Source organism: Mauremys reevesii, linkage group 13, assembly GCF_016161935.1.
Source record: "Mauremys reevesii isolate NIE-2019 linkage group 13, ASM1616193v1, whole genome shotgun sequence".
NCBI lineage: Eukaryota > Metazoa > Chordata > Testudines > Geoemydidae > Mauremys > Mauremys reevesii.
In genome coordinates, this window is record NC_052635.1 from 20,480,924 (window position 1) to 20,503,476 (window position 22,553).

Sequence of the window (22,553 nt, forward strand, 5' to 3'; positions counted from 1 at the left end):
CGTGCCCAAATACAAAGGCAGTCTTGCATTCCTGCTTCTCAGCATGTGGGCCCTGAGTTTTCTGGCACTCCCTGGCCATTGAGATCTGTCTCACTGCAGTCCTGGCTACTCTGCTGCTCAATGGTTCCCGCCCACTCCAAGCTGGTGTCTGATAAGCTAGCTGTGTTCCTTTGGCCACTCTGACACCAGGGCACCTTTTCTGTCCCGTCATCTAACTCTTACTGCTTTGGAAATGTCCCGAGGCTACTGGTTGGTTTCATCCCCATCACACTGAAACGCTGAGCTGTCTGGGGCTGGGGCCGTGTCAGTGTGATACTAACTTAATGTGATTGTCAGGGCCTGCTCAGAGACGCACTGGGCCCTAATGAAGTCATGAATAATAAACCATTTGCCAGCCCCATGCTCCAGTGGTGTCATTCTTAGGCTTTCCTCCAGACTCTAGTATCCCATAGTGTCATTGCACTGGCTTGGCTATATGCATCTGTGCAGCATCCAGACCCATTTATCGTCAAGCTTAGAATAATCATTTCCCACTCTGCTGTCTGAGCTGTTGTTTGCCAGAGGACTTGAGCCCTGCCCTGGCTGCCTGCTAGCTGGACCCTGCCATGTTCTGTAGTGGTATTGCCTTGTCCATCTCACTGGGGTCTGTGTCAAACCTGCCCTCAGATGCCCTGAGCTCTGTTCTCTTCTCTGATTGCTTTTCCTGGGTCCTCATCTCCCTTTTGCAAGGCAGATCCGTGAGGAACTAACTGAGAACCGAGTTTGGTTTACACCCCAAAATGGCCAGCTGTTGTTCGGTGCTACCTCCCAAGGCGCTGGACACTGCTCGAGGGGTTAGCCCCCTAGCGGTGCCCCAGCCCGTATTGCCGAGCCGATGTTCCTGGCAGTAGCAGCATCTGTTGCTGATGCTCTTTCTGAGCAGCTGTCAGTGACTTCAATCTGCCTCTCAAGCCATCACGTGCTTAAGCCCCTTGTGAGCTGTCTGAGCTGCTGAGCCCAGGATGAGACACACGTGGATTCACACCTGCTCGTGAGCTGGCCTCAGGGTTTGGGGCCACTTCTGCAGAGGGGGTGTTCACCAGGTCTCTGGGAGATCCTGGGTATCGCATCCCATGCTTGCTCCCTCCAGGGCACAGGCATGGGCTGGCTTTGGGCTCTAGGATTTCTCATAGCCCGCCTTAGCCCTGCCTTCTCCCAGTGTGGCCCCTTCCTTTCAGAGTGCAGCTCATCTGTGTCCAGGCTGAGGCCAGCCAGGAGTCTCCCTGCTGCGCTGGAAGGGGGCAGCCTCCTGCTCTCAGCCTGAGTGCTGTCCCTCTCCCAGCTGTGGGGTGTTAGCCAGCCTGTCTGCTGAGCACTGCTCTCACTGCCTGGCCTCTGTACTGTATTGTGCAGGCACCACGTGATCCCAGTCCCATTCAGGTTGTGCCTTGAAACCCCTGTGCCGGGTTCTGGGCCCATTCCTCATGCAGCACTGGAAAGGGCTAAGCCCTGGTTTCTTTTGCCCATTCCTGGTGTGTGCCCAGAGAGGGGCTCAGACACTGCCACAGGGAGCGTGGTATGACTAGATAATGAGACAGAGGCAAGCTGAAGATCTAATGGTACCTTTCCTGAAAAATTGGGGCTAACTAACCCTGGGACGCTGGAGGCTGAGGGTCCTACCTGGGGAGTGTTTGTCCCTGTGCAGTCATTGCCCAGCTGGGATTTGGCTCGTGGCTTTGAGAACCAGCACCGTCCATGAGGTCCCAGCCAGTGATCTGCTGTAAAGATCTGTAATGCCCCCTGCTCGTGCCCACGCCTCTGAGCTGTGTTCTCCCTCCCAGCCAGCCCTCCAAGAGCCAGCCGGTCACAGGCTGCTAGCACCTGAGCTTGCATGTTCAGCTTCGTGCTTCCCTTCTGCATGACCCTGGCTGCAGCTGCCCTGCTGTTCCTTTAATAAAGAGACTGTCCCCTTGTGGGCACAGCAGCTCCAGGAAGACATGCCGGGAGAGGCTCTGGAAAGCTGACTCAGTGATAGCCCCCTGGTCCAGCCCAGTGTTAGCAAGGGCTGGTGGTTGGCAAGCTGTAATAATCCGCTGGAGGCAGGTGTGTCTGCGCTCTGATCTCTCCCCTGGATTCCCTACAGCTGGAGTCAAAGGTTGGGAAAGGGGTCCCAGAGCGAGCCCCGTCGGACTGGAAAGTGGCTCTGAAGAGGGAGCGAGAGGAACACCAGCACCTCCTGGCCGAGTCCTACAGCGCGGTCATGGACCTCACCAAGCAGCTGCAGATCAGTGAGAAGAACTGGAACCAGGAGAAGCTGGAGCTGCTGGACAGGTTCAAGGACGAGCAGCAGCAGGCAGAGCAGCAAGTGAAAGAACTGCAGAACAAAATCAACCAGGTGGGGGCGTACCCGCACGTGTTCTGCTCACTGGAGTGTGCATTCCCATGTGTGTACATGCACGCGCGCCTGAGCTCTCACTCACAGAGACGCTCATGGGAGCATTGCTCCTGCATGTGTACACATATACGCATATGCATGTGAGCTGGTGCTTAGAGATGCTCCCAGGAGCATCCTCTCATGTGCATGCATGTATGAGTAGCTGGGCTCACTCTCACAAAGGTGCTTGCAGCTCACAGGGATTTGTGTGAATGTGTGAGTGCACGGATACACCCAAGCTCTCACGCCAGTGCTCTCTGCTCCCATTAACACACAAGCACATGCTCGCATGAGCGTACGCATGTACACCCACTGCCATGCATGCTCCCACACAACTGGTCCCGGCATGCTTTTGCACATGCTCACATGACACTTGCGTAGTGCACACTCATAGGAACACGCTCACAGGAATACACATTCACACATCGCCCCAAACTGCTCTCAGAAGCCCCTTCTCCCGCGGGCAATGGCTCACGTTTTGTGGTGACTGGGTGAACGCAGGCCCTGCACTCTGCTAGCTGGTTTGTCTGATCCCCAGGGTGGAACTCGTCCCCTCTGCCTTTGGCTCACCATCCCCCCATTGCGGACCTGCCCCAGTCCTTAGATCTCCCACTCCCCATGCAGCAGTCCTGTAAGCTCCCCAGCCCAGCCATGTTCCTGCAGCCCAGCCCAGCCCAGCCCTGGTCCTGCCCTAAGCCTGAGGAGTCCAGTACGTTCCCTGGCCGCTGGCTGAGAGTGCTCTAGGCCATGGGAAAGCCATTGCGCTGCTGAGCCTCAGTTCAGCCGTCGCTGCCTGCAGGCAGCAGCTGCTCTAACGAGGCCTTGTCAAGTGACTGGTTCCTTTTCTGTGTGATTCCCAGCTGCAGAGGGGAGCCGACCGGTGGGCCATGGAGAAGCAGGGCAGCAACTGGAAAGAGGTGAGCAGGAGAACAGCTGTGCCCTGACTGTTGAGGAATGGGGGGTTGCCAGCTGCTTCCCAGGGAGTGAGCTGGGCATGGGACTGGATCCTTGGGAAGGCGGAGCAGCTGCCTTCTGAGAGGAGAAGCCCAGCCCCCTTGCCTTGGATTGGGGTGCAGCACTGCATGCTGGGACTCGTCACCTGTGTTACAGTCATGCCCCGCACACAGCTGTGGTGGGGCCCCTCTGTGCCAGACACCAACATGCCAGTCCCTGCCCCAGAGCACTCAGTCTGACCAATCCGCTCCCTTGGATCGTGACTGGACCCTCACTGGGTGTGGTGTTTATGTAACCGTTGGCACCCTGAGATCTCAGAGGGGGGCCATTGTTACCAGGCAGGTTAATGTGGCATTAAGATGATGGGCAGGTTCAAACATAGGGCCCTACAGTTAGAGCCCTGAATACATGGCTTTAGATCCAGGCTTGCCGAGCGCTGGCAGCTCTGCCTGGCGCCATGGGGGCTGTATGTCTCTCTCCTGCAGATTTAGGTTCCTAACTTTAGGCTCTCAAGGTGAAAAGTTCTGGCTCAATGAGGCCGGGAATGGAACCCAGGCATCCTGGCTGCCAGATGAGCTGTACTGTCACTTGGATACGGGTGAGGTGTAGCTCCTTTGCTCCTGGGAAGTTGCCAGTGCAGCTCCTCGGTTTAGAGTACCCTGGCCTGACGTACCATTCCCAAGTCCAGATCGTGTGCCAGCGAATGTCAGCGCTTCCTCCTGTGTCGTTCTAGACGCTCAACGAAAAGATCACCGACAAAGAGACCGTTTCTGAAACAGACCCCAAGGGAGCCAGTTTAAAAAGGTGAGACACACACCCCCAGTTGGTACAGGGCAGCCCAGCACTGCTCACTCCTCTTGGGGGGTGGGAAGAAGCTGAAGGGTGGGGGGTGAGTGCAGGAGCCTCAGTCCAGGTCTACAACTGGTTGGTGAATGTAGGCTGATGGGCTCACAGCCCTCCTTACAGGTGTCCCATTGCCAGGACCCCCCAGCTCACCTCCTCAGTATCTGATGGCCTTCACATCTATCTCAGTGGGCTTGGGCTGGGGACCTGCTTCCCCCTACAGACTCATTGGGGGGAGGCTGCAGCTCCAACCCCTAGAATGGTGCCCTGCAATGTTCCCTCCAATTTTTTCCATCCCTGTGTGGAATGAATTTTGTTAAGTGCACCAATATCAAGTTAATGTGTGGGTGGGCACCACCAGTAGAAACCAAAAACCCAGCTATAATATATATTTTTAAAAAGTTACTGTGGGGATAATGACTCCAGCCAGGACAGGTTAAGAATTTTAGAACTCACTACTCAAAGAATTAAATTTAAGCATAAGAGAGAAATAAAATTATGAAATGCACAGACCAGTCAAAAAACTAAAATAACAACACTTTGAAAGAATAAAACTACAGAGAATATATGTGCATTGCAGGAAGTACCAAGAAGTAACAATAATAACAACACAAGTATGTGTTGGGAGGTGTGTGTGAAAGAGAGAGAGAGAGAGAGAGTGAGTTTGTGTGTGTGTGTGTGTGTGTGTGTGTGTGTGAGAGAGAGAGAGAGAGAGAGACAGACAGAGACTGTGCATGTGAAAGATAGGGCCCTACCAAATTCGTGGCCATGAAAAATGTGTCATTGACTGTGAAATTTGATCTCCCACCGCAAAATCTAGTCTTTTATGTGCTTTTACCCTATACTGTACAGATTTTACAGGGGGAGACCAGTGTTTCTTAAATTGGGGGTCCTGACCCAAAAGGGAGTTGCAGGGGTGTTGCAAGGTTATTTTAGGGCGGGGGGGAGGTTGTGCTATTGCCACCCTTACTTCTGCACTGACTTCAGAGCTGGGTAGCCGGAGAGTGGCTGGGCGCCCAGCTCTGAAGGCAGCATCACTGCCATCAGCAGCAGTGCAGAAGTAAGGGTAGCAGTTCCACAATCCCCCCTACAATAACCTTGCAGTCCCCTCCCTACACACACACACACACACAACTCCTTTTTGGGTCAGGACCCCTACGATTACAACACCATGAAATTTCAGATTTAAATCACTGAAATGAAATTTACAATTTTTAAAATCCTCTGACTGTGAAATTGACCAAAATGGATTGTGAATTTGGTAGGGCCCTAGTCAGAGAGAGACAGAGAGAGAGCAGAGAGCACGAGCGTGCATGCGTGTGTGCGCGCGCAAGCTGCTGGGGAAGTGTATGAGAGGCTGTGCGTTGTCCCTTTAAGCAGAGAGGCACTCACCAGAACTCAGACCGCAGCAGCTCCGTCCTGCTCCTGAGCCCTGTCTCCCTATCCCTGCTCTGTGGAGATGGGGTACATGGGCATGGGGGAGAGGGACACCCTGAAATCAACATCCCAACCCTGCACTCCCCTGCTGTGCACAGCAAGCAGGAGGGTCCTGGGAGCAGCTGGCCAGGGGCTCGAAGGCAGAGGGCAGGAGCAATGCGGCTGCAGAGCAGTGGGGGGAGGGGCACATGAACACACGCGATGTGCGCGGCACTTGATTGACTCTTGGGCAGCAGCGCAGCTTAGAGGGAACACTGGTGTCCTGGGGTAGAGAGGTGAACTCGGCCTCTCCTCCACAAGGAACATGAGCATAAAGCACCGTTATTGGGCAGGGGCTGGGAGATGCCCCAGAATCCTTTGCTGCTAGGGAACTCCAGGGTGTTACTGTGGGAGGGATTTGGCGGGGGGGGCTCACTGTTCACACAAGGACCTGGCTGCAGGGTGGGAGGAATCATGGCTGTTTTTGCTGTGCAGGGGAGAGGTGCACGTTCTGCTCCCTGGGTGCTCCCAGAGCCTGCAGAGGTGTGTGAGTGGGGCAGGACTGCCAGGGGGGCGAGGACTGGCGGGGTTTGAGTGCGTCTGGTACAGATGCTCAGGTTTGAACCCAAAGGTGAATGCATAGGGTGGGTTTGCGGCCAGCCCTTGCAAACAGACTTGTAGGATTTGGCTTATGACTCCCCTGAACCCTGCTTTGCCCTGCTTCCAGCCCGCATTCAGCCAGCACTCCCCCAAACATGCCATTGCTCCATGCTCCCAGTCCCGAGCATGTTCTCCCAGGGACCTGCCTGTGGCAGATTCACCTGAAAGCAAGCTCCTATACAACCAAACGATACTCAAGGCAGGCTGGCCAGGCAGGCTGTGCCTGGCATAACCTGACCCAGAACAGTCTCTTCGCTGACTCAGGCTGAACAGTGCTGGCAGAGTGAGGGGCCAGGTCAGGCTTTCAGGTTAAGACAGATCCCAGCTTCACCCAGAACTGGACACTTGGAGGAGGCAGCCAGCCTTTTTCATCTTGACTGTTGGGCCCTGGTTGGCTTCTGCCCACTCCTGGCTCTTCTAGCCACTGGAGGACCAAATCTTATTGGTTCCACCAGCAGCTGATCATGGATGGCCTCTCTGGGCACCTCCTGAAGGTCTAAACTTGATGCTCATTTTCCCCCCAAAAGACACCTGCTTTGGGTGGGGTGTGCCAAGGTGGTGTGCCCTGCAGCAAGGGGCACCCAACACCGGGTAGCCCCCCCCACACACTGCATGAACTGCTGTGCTGGCTTGTAGCCATAAATCCTGCCTGAGGACAGGAAGGTTGGGTTGGTGTAGAACCATTCCTTGCAGCTTGTTAGCCCACCCAGCATTTCACCACACTGCACAAAGGCCCAGCAGAGTGAGCAGCAATAAATACCGGGTGTGCGCCTCGAGATCACAACTCCAGCTGTGTAATCCAGCCCATCTAGAGCCTGTTAGCCATGCAGGAAACATGCCCAGAGCAGCTGCATTCGGAGGGGACTCAGCACGCACTGGGATGATTCCTTGGCATGACCCCAGTGGCAGGTCATTTGTGTTCTCATCTTCCTCGGCTCGTCCGGGCTGTAGGCTTCTTACCGCATTTGTAATTCCTGGCACCTCTTCAGCTCTCATCTGTCAGGCTCTCTCTGCTGCTTCTGGGTTTTCCCCGCTCTCCAGCGTCTTCGCTGCTGGGGCTGCGCCAGTGATAGCATGTGGCTGCCTTAGCCACTCCTCTGGGTTTGCTCTCTCATTGGTGAGTTACAACAGCCCTGAGAGCAGCCACTTCTCATCTAGCTAGATGGTTGTGGGTCACAATTCAGGGCAAGGACACTCTCTCTAGGCTCCCTAGCTGCAGCCTCTCTTGGCTGGAGACCCGCACCTCTCTCCCTTCTGAGCAGGGTATTTCAGGCTGAATGGCCCCCTGCCTGCATGGTGTTATCCCCTAAGCAGGCCTGCGGCGCTTCTCTCCTCTGAGGCAGTGCAGTGTGTGATTGCCCCAGGTATTAGTTACCACCCAGGCCTTTGTAAGCCAGCACATTTCATTTGTCAGGTAGAAGCATTACAGAGAAAACCGCTTACCAACAATGAAAGAACCTACATGCAGACAGGCCTACCAGAGGTCACCCAGCTGCCAAATGGCTCTGGCAGGAACAGTCCTTCTGCCATCCTAGAAGTTTTCCTGTGGCTTCAAGGTCCCCACCCTCTTTGCTTGAACCTGAGCACGCCGCTCACTCGTTTATCCAGTTACGCTCTCTGAGGAGACCCAGAGCAGGTCACCAACCCGATAGTGGGTCTCTGCTCAAAGTGCAGCTTCAGAAGCCTGAATTCGAGGTGGAGTCTTTGCCTTCCCCTGGCCTCCAAATATTTCCTAGGAAATCCACTTCACATATATTGTTCCCATAAGGCCTTTAAGTTAATAAATAAATTTAAAAAATAAATAAATAATGGAGATATACCTGTCTCCTAGAACTGGAAGGGACCTTGAAAGGTCATCGAGTCCAGCCCCCTGCCTTCACTAGCAGGACCAAGTACTGATTTTGCCACAGATCCCTAAGTGGCCCCCTCAAGGATTGAACTTTCAACCCTGGGTTTAGCAGGCCAATGCTCAAACCACTGAGGTATCATTAATCCTGCCTGCCTGGTCTATAAAGCCCTCATTAAAACTCATACATTTGTATTTTCATACAATGGGGAGGTATTAAACTTGATTCCGTAAGGTGGTTCTTCAAGTAGATGCAGCCGTCTAGTGCAGCTGGGTGTGTGCGTGCCCAGCCTGCTGGAGCCCGAGATTCTGCCTAGCGCAGTACCCGTAGAGGGGCGGTGCTCGTGGCTGTGACCCCTCCCCTGGCTCAGGCAGCACCACCCCGACCCCACTCCGTTCCTGTGGCCGGAGTCAGAGCTCTGTGTGGTTGTAGCCTCACAACCTCGCAAATTGTCTAGTTTCTTATTGTATATGGTTAGAGTTTGTTAGTCTGTTTCCCTGGTGATGCCCTTAATTCAGTAAGGTTTATCTTAATTCCATAAAGTTTGTCAAGGACATTGCAGGATATTGCATGCAGTGTAGTTGTAGCCATGTTGGTCCCAGGGTATTAGAGAGACAAGGTGGGTGGAAAACGATAAAAGACAAAAGCAGCAAAGAGTCCTGTGGCACCTTATAGACTAACAGACATATTGGAGCATGAGCTTTCGTGGGTGAATACCCACTTCGTCAGATGCATGTAGTGGAAATATGCATCCAACAAAGTGGGTATTCACCCATGAAAGCTCATGCTCCAATACGTCTGTTAGTCTATAAGGTGCCACAGGACTCTTTGCTGCTTTTACAGATCCAGACTGACACGGTTACCCCTCTGATAAAAGACAAAACCACCCTGTCACCTGTGAGTGAACCCTTCTCCCAAAGCGATCACGCTGGGTCTGACCTCTCAGTCCTCATCCTCCAAGGAAACGTGCACAGCACCTTCAGAAGACGAGCCTGGGAGCTTAAATGCATAACTCTGCTAGACACTAAAAATCATGGACTGAACAGAGACACTGGATTTATGGCTCATTACAACAAACTAACACAGTAGCCCCCTTTTTGTCCTATGTCTGCAAAGGTCTTAACAGCCACTTGACCTTGAATGGTCGCTTAGATTGTGTGCTAACTACTGACGCTAAACAATCTGTTCCACCTTGTATTTCGCTATGAGGCTGGGAGTAACTTTCCCAGACCTGAAGAAGGGCTCTGTGTGTTCGAAAGCTCTTCTCTGTCCCCAACAGAAGCTGGTCCAGTAAAAGCTATTCCCTCCCCCACCTCGTCTCTCTGATTGCAGGATAATGTCAATCAGTCCCAGTGTGAACTCCCTGGAGTGGAGCGAGCACTGAGCGTAGCAAGAAACTAGGCTGCTCAGCAGAGTCACTTCCTAGCCCAGGGGTGGCCAACCTGTAGCTCCAGAGCCACATGCAGCTCTTCAGAGGTTAATATGCGGCTCCTTGTATAGACATGGAATCCGGGGCTGGAGCTACAGGTGCCAACTTTCCAGTGTGCTACAGGGTGCTCGCTGCTCAACCCCTGGCTCTGCCACCGGCCCCACTCCGCTCCTTCCCCCGCCCCTTCCCCTGAGTCTGCTGCGCCTTTGCTCTTCTTCCCTGCCCCCCTCCCCCAGCCTCTTGAACACCACAAAACAGCTGATCGTGGCGGGCGGGAGGCGCAGGTATGGAGGGTTAGGTGCTGCTGGCGGGTGGGGGCAGGGTGGGGAGCAGAGCTGATGGGAGGCTGCTGACATGTTACTGTGGCTCTTTGGCAATGCACATTGGTAAATTCTTGTTCCTTCTCAGGCGCACGTTGGCCACCCCTGTCCTAGAGGGAGCGAGAAGGGTTGGGGTGGGAGGGCCAGGAAGAATGCCGGAAGTGCCTATCACTGTTTGGGTCTCCCCAGCTTGGAGAGGCGAGCGTGGATGGGACCATTCATTTGGGGTGCTATAGAAAGCCCAGGGGCCCCGATGACCCTGCAGAGAAACCCATCGGTAGCTGAGTGTTGTCAAGTTCTGGATTAGCCCAGGGGGTCAGTTCAGGTTGAGAACCCCACCGTGCTGCACAAGGGCAGAGTGCCCATGCGTGCGGCTCTGGCGCTTCCTAGCACAAACATGGCGCTGACGCTCCGAGTAGAGTCCTGAGAGTGAATCCCAGTCCGGTGCCCCCTGAGGGGCAGCGCCCCTCCTCGGGCTGGCACAGTGCTAGCACAGGTGTCTGACAGCACCGCCCAGAGGCCCAGGCTGGACCAGGGCCCCCTTTTGCTCAGTGCTGGGTGGACCTGGAGGCATACAGAGCCTCACCCCTTTGGGGTGTGATGCCCTCTCTGTGCACAGGTTCAGATCCCCAGGGAAGTGAGTGTCTTCACCCAGCCCTGTGAGCTGGAGCGTGCACCCAGACCCTCCCCGGGGAGCAGCTCTGCACAACAGAGCCCAAGGGCTGAGCCTGGGGGGTCCCTGCCTCCCTCTCCCTTTCAGACGAAAGGCAGGCGTGAGTTTGCGTTGCCACCCAGCTCCTAACGTCAGAAGCCATCATAGGTGCCAAGTTTCTAATCTCCTGGGGTGGTGCTCCTCCAGCTTTGCCCAGGCCCCACTCCCACTCCATCCCTTCCCCAAGGCCCCACCCCGGCTCCGTCCCCACCCAGCCTTTTCCCGCCCCCTCCCCCAAGTGCGTTGCTCCATCGCTCCTCCCCCCTCAGTGCCTCCTGACGCTGCAAAACAGCTGATCCAGGGCAGGAAGTGGGGGTGCTGATCTGCAGGGCCCACCAGCAGGCAGGAAGCACTGGGGGAAGGGAGAGGTTCTAGTAGGGGAGCTGCCAGTGGGTGCTTAGCACCCACCATTTTTTTTCCCCATGGGTGCTTCAGCCCCGGAGCACCCACGTAGTCGGAGCCTACGGAAGCCGTTATTCCAACAAACCCCAGGGCGGTAGCTGGCCATGTATGTCAGAGAGCTGGAGCCAGGGCTAGCAGAAGCAAAGCCATCAGGAGCACTGGGCCAGCGCTGTGGGGAGAACAGGAGGGGCCTAGCTGTTCACCCTAGCCCAGAACAGGTCCAAGCCCTCGTCTCCATGAGCAGCCAAGAGAGGCTTGCTGGGCTGGGCTCCTTCTTTTTCTGCTGGCTAGCGAGTGTTGTTGAACAGCTGGAGGGAGAAGCAGCAGGGGTTTGTTGCGTTATGTGTCGGTGTGGATCCCACTGCAGGGAGCGTGCGTCTCGTGCACAAGGCCGGAGTTGGTTTGACAAGCAGAGTCTCTCACGTCTTCCCATGTGCCTACACATGCTCCCATAAAGGGCAGGGCATCCATGACCCTCCCTCAGGTCCCTCTCACCACATGCAGCACAAAGATGAAACCTGGCGGGTGTCCGAAACCTGGCTGGTGTCCGACCTGCTAGTTCTTAGCTTTGGCTGATCTCAAAAATCTTCTACAAATGGTGAGAGCTCTTCCGATTCTTCCACTTATGACTGCCATGATCTACATCAGGGGTTGGCAACCTATGGCACGCGTGCCAAAGACGGCACGCGAGCCAATTTTTAATGGCACGTGGCTGCCTGCTGGGACTCCGCGTGCCATTAAAAATCCTGCCCGGCGCGGCAAGCCGCAAGGTCTGCGGTCCCGGGCTGGAGCACCGGACCGAGTGCAGCAAGCCGCCGGCCCCTCTCCCGCCTTCTCCCCTCTCCTGGAGCCCTGCTGCCGCGCACACATTGCTCTGGGGGTTGGGGCTGCGCGCTCCCGCGGTGCAGTGTTTGGCTCCACAGGGAGGGAAGGACACTCCCCGCTCACCTGCAGCCATACTGCTGTGCGCGTGGCATTCTAAGGGGCGGGGCTGCCTGCTCCCGTGGGGTAGTGTATCTGGCTCTGCTTGGAGCCTCAAGGTAAGGGGTCCGAGGCTGGTGGGGTGGGGTGGATAAGGGGTGGGGGCAGTCAGGGGACAGGGAGAAGGGTGGGTTGGATAGGGGGTGGGATTCCGAGGGGGTGTGGATAAGGGGGGGTCAGGGAGTGGGGGGGGTGGATGAGGCATGGGAGTTCGGGGTCTGTTAGGAAGCTGGGGTGGATAGGGGTCAGGGCAGTCAGGGGACAGAGAGCAAGGAGGGTCCGGGAGGGGGCAGTTAGGGTGGGGGGGTCTCTGGAGGGGGTGGTCAGAGGGCAAGGACCTGGGGGGGTTGGATGAGTCGGAAGTTCGGGGTGGGGGGCTGTCAGGTGGCAGGGGTGTGGAGAGGGGTTGCGGCAGGCAGGGAGCAGGGGGAGGGTTGTATGGGTCAGGAGTTCTGGGGGTCCTGTCAGGGGGCAGGGAGTGGTTGGATGAGGCATGGGAGTCCCAGGAGTCTGTCTGGGGGTGGGGTGTGGATAAGGGTTGGGGCAGTCAGGGGACAGGTAGGGGGTAGGTCCTAGGGGGGAAGTCAGGAGACAAGGAGTAGGGAGGCTTAGATAGGGGATGGGGTCCTGGGGGGAAGTTAGGGGCAGGGGTCCCAGGAGGGGGTAGTCAGGGGACAAGGAGCGAGGGGGTTGGGGGTTCTGAGGGGGGCAGTCACCCAGCCCTGAGCCCTGACCCCCGCCCCCCACACCCCAGGGCCCTGTACCTCCCTCATACACACCCAGACCTCTGCTTGACTTCTTCACACACACCCCACGACCCCAGCCCTGACACCTGCACCCCCCACGCATACCCAGCCCCCCCTCTGCCCTGACACCTGCACCCCCCTCAAATGCCCCCAGCCCTCTGCCCTGACTCTTGCACCCCCCCACATCCCCACCCCCACCTGGAGCACCAAACGGGAGCTCCTGCTCCTCACCATCCCACCCCACATTCCCACCTGCACCCATCGCATCATATGGGAGCTGCCCAGGTAAGTGCCCCACACCTAAACCTCCTGCCCCAACCCTGAGCCCCCTCCCTCATTCTAGCTCCTGGCCAGACCCTTTACCCCCAGCCCTGTGCTCAGTGCACTCCCACCCTCAGCTCAGTGCAGAGAGGAAGAGAATGGGCCAGACCAGGGAGAAGGTAGGTACCCACTGTATGTGGGCAGGGCCGGGACCCCAGATTGGCAGTGAGCTGAGTGGATCCAGCAGTCAGAATCCCGGCTGGCAGGAGCCGGCGGATGGAACCCCTAAGTGGCAGCGGGCTGAGCTGCTCAGCCCACTGCCGGCCTGGGGTCCCAGCAGCCGGCCCCGCATAGCCCGCTGCCGGTCTGGGGTTCTGGCTGCCGGACCCTTGCCAGCCGGGGTCCCAGCCACAGGCCCCGCTCAGTCCGCTGCCGGCCTAGGTGAACAGAACCCCAGACCAGCAGTGGGCTGAGCGGGCCGGCGGTGTAAGATCAACATTTTAATTTAATTTTAAATGAAGCTTCTTAAACATTTCGAAAACCTTGTTTATTTTACAATACAACACTAGTTTAGTTATATAATATATAGACTTATAGAGAGAAACCTTCTAAAAAATATTAAAATGTGTTACTGGCATGCAAAACCTTAAATTAGAGTGAATAAATGAAGACTCGGCACACCGCTTCTGAAAGGTTGCCGACCCCTGATCTACATCAACCTGTCTGGACTGAGTATTGGCTGTCAGACCTCACTGGACATCCTCCTCCTCTTCTCCCCCCCGCCCCCCCGGGTGCAGCTCCTTAATATGGTGTCAAAGCCCGCTGGACATCCACCCTGGACACAGCTACTTAACGTGGTGGACTGGAAACCTCAGGGTGTCAAGCCCTGGCCAGCCTGTGAAGGACTCCTCACTGAAAGCTGGGCATGGCAGGTATCTAGAAGAGTCGCACATACTGAGCAGGGGTTTGGAATACCTGTTGTTCTGGTCTAGGACTCCCAAGTTCTTCTTCGAGTGATTGCTCCTATGCATTCCAGTTACGTGTGCGCGCTGTGCGTGCACGGCTCTACGGAAGATTTTTACCCCTGGAGTGGCGCCGCTATAGCGCAGGATATATACCCCAGCCGGCCTGTCCGCTCCTCAGTTCCTTTTTTCCGCCCGTGACGGCCGTTGGAACAGTGGAGCACAGCTTAGCTGACCTCCACTTCCCTAGCTACTCGTAGTTTTCTCTCGTTCTGTTTATAGTTGTAGTTAACTTTGTTTGTTTGTAGAATAGTTTAGTTTAGTGTATTTCTTTTACAGGGGTTCGGGGTTTATCCCCTTCCCCTCACCCGGTGCCGGGTCCGATGCCCGGTCCACAGGGTTTTATAATGCTCGGCCGGCCACAAGCCGCTGCCGACAAGAGATCTTCTCCTAAGTGCCTCGAGGGATCTTACCTCACAGATAAGTGCCGCATTTGTGAGGCCTTTAATCCGTGAACAAAGGGGAGCGGGGCTTTCGTTTTAAACAGCTCCTGAGGGAGGCAGCTCTTGCTCCTCCGCTCTTGGCGCCGAGCGCTAGTTAGTTTTCAAGGCGCGCTCCCTCGGCACCGGATCGCCAGTACCGCCAAGGCCTCCTGGCACGACCGTCGCTGGCTCCAACGTACCCTCGGCATGGATCCCTCTCCTGGAGGATGAAGAGGCACAGTATCCTTGCTGCGTCCGAGCCGCCGCCTCTGCAGCCGAGCGCTATGCTCAGTCGGATCGTCTGGCACCGGTGTCTGCCTCGGCACCGACAATACCCGCACCATTTACTCCGGCCAGGCAAAAGCCGTCGAGTCCGGTGCTGGAAAGCTCCCACATACGGTCCGTGGTCGAGCTCTCTCTGAAGCTGCGTCCGAGATGCTTGCTCCGCAGCCGAGCGCTATGCTCAGTCGGATCGCCCGGCACCGATGTCTGCCGCGGCACCGACAATATCCACACCATTAACTCCGGCCAGGCAAGAGCCGTCGAGTCCGGTGCTGGAAAGCTCCCCGGTACGCACCGTGGTCGAGCTCGCCCGGAAGCTGCATCCGAGCCGCCTGCTCCGCAGCCGAGCGCGATGCTCAGTCGGATCGCCCGGCACCGATGTCTGCCGCGGCGCCGACAGTATCCACACCGTTAACTCCGGCCAGGCAAGAGCCGTCGAGTCCGGTGCTGGAAAGCTCCCCGGTACGGACCGTGGTCGAGCTCGCTAGGAAGCTGCGTCCGAGCCGCCTGCTCCGCCCGAGCTCCTCTCTCCTCGGATCGCGCCCGGGCACCGTGTCTGCCGCGCGGCACGACAATGCCGCCACCATTCCGGCCAGGCAAAAGCCGTCGAGTCCGGTGCTGGAACACTCCCCGGTACGGACCGTGGTCGAGCTCGCTATGAAGCTGCATCCGTCGTGCGAGCTATGGTCGAGCTCACTATTCCCTCCACGCCGGAGACAGTGTCCACGGCGAGGGAGCTGATTGCACCGACAGCATCTGCGCTGCCTCAACCCCCGGCACCGCCGGTGCGGGTTACATAGTCGATGGGCAAGCCTGCCTTGATCAGACCACCCTACGTCGGCACCGCGGAGCGCTCGCTCAGGGTCGCGGATGTTCTCGGTCCCGTCACCGATCTAGGTCTCGATGCCGCTCACAGTCTCGGCACCGTTCTCCATGTTGGTACCAGTAGTACTCGCGGCACCGGTCAGCATCCCATTCGCTGGTCCGGGACACTCAGCACCGATCCAGCTCCCGGCACTGACCCAGACACCGGGACGCCCGTAGCCACTCCGGATCATCGAGCCTCGCACCCTCGGTCGACCGCCCAGCGCAGCTTCGGTGGCAGGTCCCGTTCTTGGTACCGGTCTGCCTACCGGTACCGATCCCCGGTGCCGCATCGAGCGACGTCAGTTACTGACGGAGACTCTACCAAGAGCTTTCAGCTCCTCCAGGGCCACCCAGCCACGCATCAGTGTCGTCCCGTGCGGACACTTCATATGCGTAGCACTCTGTTTTCCGATGTGCCCTCCAGAGTCTTCCAGGAGACCTATCAGTGGTCATTCTGGACGCCTTCGGTGTACTACCACGCCAGAGGCGTACCGGTGATCCCATCTCGCTCCGTTCCCTCGGAGCTCGGGGTTCCAGAGGTGACAATTAGTCGTCCCCGTCCGACCGGTACAGAGTAACCCCCGGTTCGGCACTGGGCTCCCAGATCCCACCGGATCAGGAGGTCGTCCAGGAGCTCGAGCCCACACGGGACCCGCTTGTCCCTGGCCTTTCTTCTTCCTCCTCCCCAGATGAGACGGGGGCAGGAACATACCCCTCCGGCCCTCCGCTAATCGAAATGCGACCAGCCCCTAATTCCAAAGAGGCTGGGCGTGTGGTCTTACGGGGCCGTAAGATGTACCCGGAGGGGGCCCTGCAACTTCGTGTAGCGAACCAGCAAGCCCCGCTTATCCGCTACTGTGGGTGGCGGTGGGCAAATTTACAGAGTCGGTTCTTCGGAACTCCCGTCAAGAGTTCGATGCCCTCCTGCAGCAAAGGACGGAGCTGGAGAGAGCTTCCCTCCAGGCCTCGTTGGATGCAGCTGACTCCGCTGCCATGACTCTGGCCTCGGGTGTTGCCATGCGGCGCGTTTCATGGCTCCAGTTGTCGAGCCTTCCCTCGCAGCTGCGGCACGCTATACAGGACTTGCCCTTCAATGGCACAGGCCTGTTCTCTGAAAACACTGGCCCTAGGCTGCAGAACCTAAAGGGGAGCAGGGTCACTTTGCTCTCTCTCTCTCTCGGCGTGCACACGCCGGTGATTCAGCGCCGACGTTTCCGTCCCCAACCTCCGCTCTTACCCTGCACCTTGACAAAGTCAGGACTTGGCCAGCGGGCGTGGCTTACACGGTCGTGGCCATCAATCCGCACCCCAAAGGAGCCGAAATTAGGGTCCTTCTGACCACCAATGGGGCAAAAGCCTACCCATCCTCGCCCCTCCTAAGGACCCCTCTTTCGAGCGATTCCTCTGGCAAGAGGCGCGGACGCTCCTCTTCATCGGAGCTATACAGGAGGTACCTAAGGGTGAAACCTATCCCCTAGGCGAAGGGAGGTCTCAGACCTATGCTAGGCCTGCGGGAACTCAACAAGTCGCGATGCAGATGAGTTCCGCATGGTACCCAGGGCGACCGTCATCCCATCCTGGGATCCCGGAGACTGGTACGCCGCCCTCGTTATGAAGGGCGCGTGTTTTCACGTCGCCATTTCTCTTCCACACAGAAGGTACCCTCGGTTTGGGGCCTACCATTGTTATTCCCAGTATACGGCCCTCCCGGTTGGCCTGTATATACGGTCCAGGGGTATTCAAAGTGCATGGCTGTAGTCGCCGCCTTTCTTCGCCACCGTCGGATACACGTTCTCCGTATCTAGACGAGTGGCTCATTCGAAGAACCACCGGGCCCAAAGTACCAGTCATGTGGGCATCGACACGAACCTATTCCTGTGTCTAGGCCTGATGATCAATATTAAAATCCACTCTGATTCCCATACAGGGATGGGAATTCATTGGGGCCGTCCTGGTCTCCAGACTCGCCAGAGCCTGCTTACCTCAGCCTTGGTTTCAGGCGAGGGTAACAATTGTACAAGGTCTATGGACCTTTCCGCCAACTTGGACTCGCACTTGCCTAGGTTTCCTGAGTCACATGGCTGTCTACACGTTTGCAACCGAACATGCCAGGCTTCGCCTCTGTTCACTTCGATCGTGGCTCACCTGGGTGTGCCACCCGGGCAGAGACGGCATGCTCGTGGTCGTCTCGTTCCCCCCGAGCAGCCTAGGCTCCCTCGACCAGGAGTCAGCGTCCTCCCTGGTGTATCCAGGGATGCTGTTTCATTCACCCCTTGGGGTCCCTCATGACAGACAGCCCATCTCTCGGCTGGGAGCGCACCTGGCGTAGTTTCGCACTCACGGCCTTCAGTCAGCGCAAGAGCTGGCCTTACACATCAATGTCCGAGAGCTGAGAGCAGTCTGCCTTGTGTACCAGGTGATTCAGCTGATGGATTGTCTCAGCAGATCCTTCCTGTCTCACAAGTGGTAGTTTCCTCCCGTCTTTATCTATTCTGTTTCCAGAAGTGGGTCTTTCCCCGCATAGCCCTCCTCGCTCTCGCGAGAACGGAAAGAGAGACAATTCTCCTCGTTCAAAGGCCTCTCCCCAGGCTCAGTCTTGGAGGATTTTCCTGAGGCTGTGGACCAGCCATCTGCCGTACGCTTTCCACTGTCCCCGCTGGTTCACAAGGTCCTGCTAAAACTCCGCAGGGACAGAGCGCCCCTGATCGTGATCGCTCCAGTGTAACCTGGGCAGCACTGGCACACCATGTTGCTACACCTGTCGGTAGCAACCCTCTTGGCACAGACCCCATGACGTGGGATCACGGCAACCTTCACCACCCGGTCTTGTAATCCCTGCACCTCACAGCAGGACTCCTGCGTGGCTAAACCGATCCGAGTTACGTTGTTCTGCCTCGGTTCTACAGGATTCTCCGGGGTGGTAGAAAATCTTCCATTCGGTTGAAGTATCTGGCCAAGCGGAAGCGTTTCTCCTGCTGCTCCGAAACGCGCAATGTTTCCCCCGCCAAGGTCCCGCTCCATTCCATCTGGTTCCTCAGGGCTTGGAGCGTTTATACCTCCCCCCCAGTGGGGCCCCGCCATAAACCTGGCTCTTCAATCTGGTTCTAACCAGCTTTATGACTGCCCTATTCGAGCCAATGTCAACATGCTCATTGGTACACCTGTCCTGCAAGACAGTTTTCCTGTAGCCTTTCCTGCGGCCAGACGAGTCTCCGAGCTTCAGACTCTCTCAATAGGCCCAAGGTATACTGTATTCCTCAGGGACAAGGGCAGTTATTACCACGTCCGACCTGCCTCCCTGAGGACGGGTCGGCCTTTTTATATCGACCAGGATACCTTCCTTCCGGTCTTCTTTCCGAAGCCACTCTCTTTGCAAGGAGAGCAACGGTGGCCCTCCTTCGACATCCGTCGGGCGTCCGCAATCTATATCTAGCGGACAGAGCCCTCTCGTAACGCCCCCAAAACCTTCATCGTACCGGCATACCGGACGAAGGGCATACCTGTCTCCTCCTAGAGGATTTCATCTTCAATGACGTTGTGCATCCGCACCTCCTCTGTTTTGGCCCATGTTCCATAGAGCCACCTTGCTGCACATTCCGCCAGGGCTCACGCCTCTCAGCTGCCTTCCTGGCTCGCATACCCTTTCAGGGGATGTGTTGTACACCTACCTGGTCCTCGGTCCTCACCTTTGCCTCATTGGTCCAAGAGTCCAGAGCTGATGCAGCCTTTGGCTTAGCGGTTGCGTTCTGCAACATCTAACTCCGACCCCACCGCCTACGTAAGGCTTGGGAATCACCTAACTGGAATGCATAGGAGCAATCACTCGAAGAAGAAAAGACGGTTACTCACCGTAGTAACTGTTGTTCTTCGAGATGTGTTGCTCCTATCCATTCCAGACCCGCCCTCCTTCCCCACTGTCGGAGTAGCCGGCAAAAAGGAACTGAGGAGCGGACAGGCCGGCTGGGGTATATATCCTGTGCTATAGCGGCGCCACTCCAGGGGGCGCCCAGCCGGCCCGCCGGAGTTGCTAGGGTAAAAATCTTCCATAGAGCCATGCACGCGCGGCGCGCACACCTAACTGGAATGGATAGGAGCAACACATCTCGAAGAACAACAGTTACTACGGTGAGTAACCGTCTTTTATGAGACGTGGCTGAAGGCCCATCTTCTGGAGCAATCTGTGGAGTTTCATCAAAACCTGAGGATCGTGCCCAGAGCCCTGCTAGTAGAAAGTGTTATCCAGTGCCCCGTCTAGCAGACTCACAGTGCCAAAGCCCAGCATGGAGAAGATAATGCTGAGAAGGGTCCCTGCTCCGGCACCCCCACTGACACTCCCTGCAGTGCCAAATCAGGCACCATTTCCTGTTCTCAAGTCACACCAAGAGGAAGCTCTAAGCACAGAGGCAGACTCCAAGTGGAGCTCGGTGTCCTCTCATAAAGACAGACCACTTATAGCCCCTGGGGATAAAACCACCATGCCCCGCACAGCCCGAGGGCTGCTGATAACGAGCAGCCTGTGTCAGAGGCAGACTCTGGTGATACCTCAGCATCGATGCCAGGACCTTCATCATTGCTGAAGAACCTGCCTTCACCAGTTCAGTCCCCGGTACCAAAAGTGCCATAAACACCAGTGCCGCCTCCAGAGGGGATCTGCTGCTCCTTCATTGGAGCATTGTCACCCCATCTTCCGGCCGAGAGCCCTCTCTTCTGTCATCTGTGTCAACCTCTGGTCCAGCGAGGGTTCTCTTCTCCATGAATGAGAGACTCGTTGGCCTGGCCAGGGCCTTGTGGCAGATGCCTGCCACAGTAATACTCTGTGTGCAGTCTCTGACAGGGTTCAAGTGCGTCTCTGCTCACCCCAGCCCAGGCTTCCCCAGCCATGTCAGTGGTACAAGAACAGTCTCAGTTGAGTAAGAGCATCCCTAAGGACAAGGACCCTGAAGGCTCTTTTGGAGAAAGTCGTACTCTGCCTCAGCTGAATGCGGCTAATTGCTGGGCTGTACTGGGTCGCCCCCTTCCTCTCAAAGGTCCTGCCTAGCAAGAGGGAGCAGCTCAGGGACGTCATTAAGAACAGCCAGTTGGTGGCCAAGATGGCCTTACATTGGTGACGGACACCACTGACACTGCAGCTCGGTCTATGGCCACCGCTATGACAATGCACTGAGTGTTGTGGCCCTAGGCATCAGGTACCCCCAGAGAGGAACGGGCCATGACTGAGCCTTGTCCTTTGATGGCACAGAGCAGACAGATGGCGCTCTACACCCATTAAGACTCCAAGGCCATCCTGTGCTCCCTGAGGTTTACGCCCCAATCCCATACCGTCCTCAGCCTCCATCAAGACAGTGGAGCCATCCTGCCATCCAAGGCAACCTAAGTACCACACCAATACAACAGAGGGTACCAGCCTTTCTCCTTGGCAATGCACCCTTCCCCGCTGGCAGGCGTCTGAATGTCTGTCTCACATCTAACCCCCAGCACAATCTTCAGGCCGGGGAAGATGGGTGGGGTCACGCCTACCTCATCTGCAGGGCCCAATCCGGTTGGTGGACCCAGAGCACGCCTAACTCCACACCCAGTGACCAGAGGAGAAGGACCACTTTATAAAGTTTAGCCAGTGGTTAGGACATTCACTCAAGAGATGGGAAACCCCATCCCAATCCCTTCCCCCCATCAGGCAATGGGGGGAATTGAACTGGGGTCTCCCACATGCCAGGTGAGTGACTCAACCGCTGGGCTAAGGTTATGAGGGAGGAGCCATCTCACTTGTGTGGAGTTAAGTGCGAATGGTGCGTGGCTCCAGGATCACAAGCAGCCATAGGTGCCAAATTCTGTGAGGGGGGTGGGCTTAGGACACACCCTCTCATGGTCAGCATCTCCCGTGGGTTAGCTTAGGCGGCTCACTGCTCAGTGTGCTGGCTTCTGTGAGTCCCACTCTGAGGTACCTGGCTCCGCCATGCCTTGCATAGGGAGCCTGGGCCCATAGCAGTGATTTTCTGGGTGCTCAAAAGTGAGGCATTGCAATGCTCAAGTCCCTTTGTGGATCTGTGCGCAAGTCCTCATGGCCAAGCTGCCTTACACATCTTTCCATATGGACCTGATGGTGCTCAGCATCCCCCCGTCATCCCCAAGGCAGCTTCGGAATTCCACCTACCCATCAATTGCCTTGTCAGTGTCCTTCCCAAACCCCACTTGACACTGAGGGAAGAGAAGCCATATACCTTTGCTGTGGACAGAGCTTTTCTCTGCTGTCTTAACAGGACTTAACACCTATCAGGCACCAGGCCTCTCTGTATTTATCCCCAGCCCATCGACAGGCCATGCCATCTTGCCACAGAGAATCTCTAAATGGATCCCATTGTGCATTTCCATCTACTGGCGGATGGCTGGTGAGCCTCTCCCTCCATACGTCACCACACACTCCACCAAGGCACAGGCACTGTCTTTTGCCTGCTCCAGGAATGTGCCTTCTCTGAGATGGGCAAGGCTGGAACACGGAGCAACCCACTAACTTTTGCTAAACATTATGTCCTTGACATGGCAGCTAGGGCAGATCACAAGTTTGGAAGAGCTTTTCTTTGACAGGGTCACTGGCCTGGGGGAGGGAGAGAGCAGTAGATGTGATGCATCTTGATCTTAGTATGACTTGTTCGGACACAATCCCACGTGATGTTCTCATAAGCAACCTAGGAAAATGTGGTCTAAATTAAATTACTGTAAGGTGGGTGCACAGCTGTTTGAAAAACAGTACTCACAGATGTTTTCAATGGTTCGCTGTCCAACTAGGAGAGCTTATCTAGTGGGGACCTGAAGGTGTCTGTCCTGTTCTGGTACTAGTAAAATTTTTAATTAATGACTTGTGTGACGGGTTCGTTCACAGAGACCCCCTTGGGACTGTCACCTGATGTGCTGAGACTACTTCTGAGCCTGTTTTCTCTGCCAGTTTGGGCCTCCAGAACCCTGTCTTTGTTGAGCCAGA

At 56.4% G+C, this 22,553-nt stretch overlaps 1 protein-coding gene across 3 annotated transcripts in view; it reads left to right on the forward strand.

The window, feature by feature from the left end:
* SOGA1 (suppressor of glucose, autophagy associated 1) overlaps positions 1 to 22,553 on the forward strand; it is a 102,357-nt gene that overhangs the window by 71,432 nt on the left and 8,372 nt on the right. For all 3 annotated transcript variants that reach the window (XM_039498895.1, XM_039498894.1, XM_039498896.1), the window contains exons 11-13: positions 2,123 to 2,374; positions 3,274 to 3,330; positions 4,101 to 4,171. In XM_039498895.1, the coding sequence (XP_039354829.1) occupies positions 2,123 to 2,374; positions 3,274 to 3,330; positions 4,101 to 4,171 (380 nt within the window). The remainder of the gene's footprint in view (positions 1 to 2,122; positions 2,375 to 3,273; positions 3,331 to 4,100; positions 4,172 to 22,553) is intronic.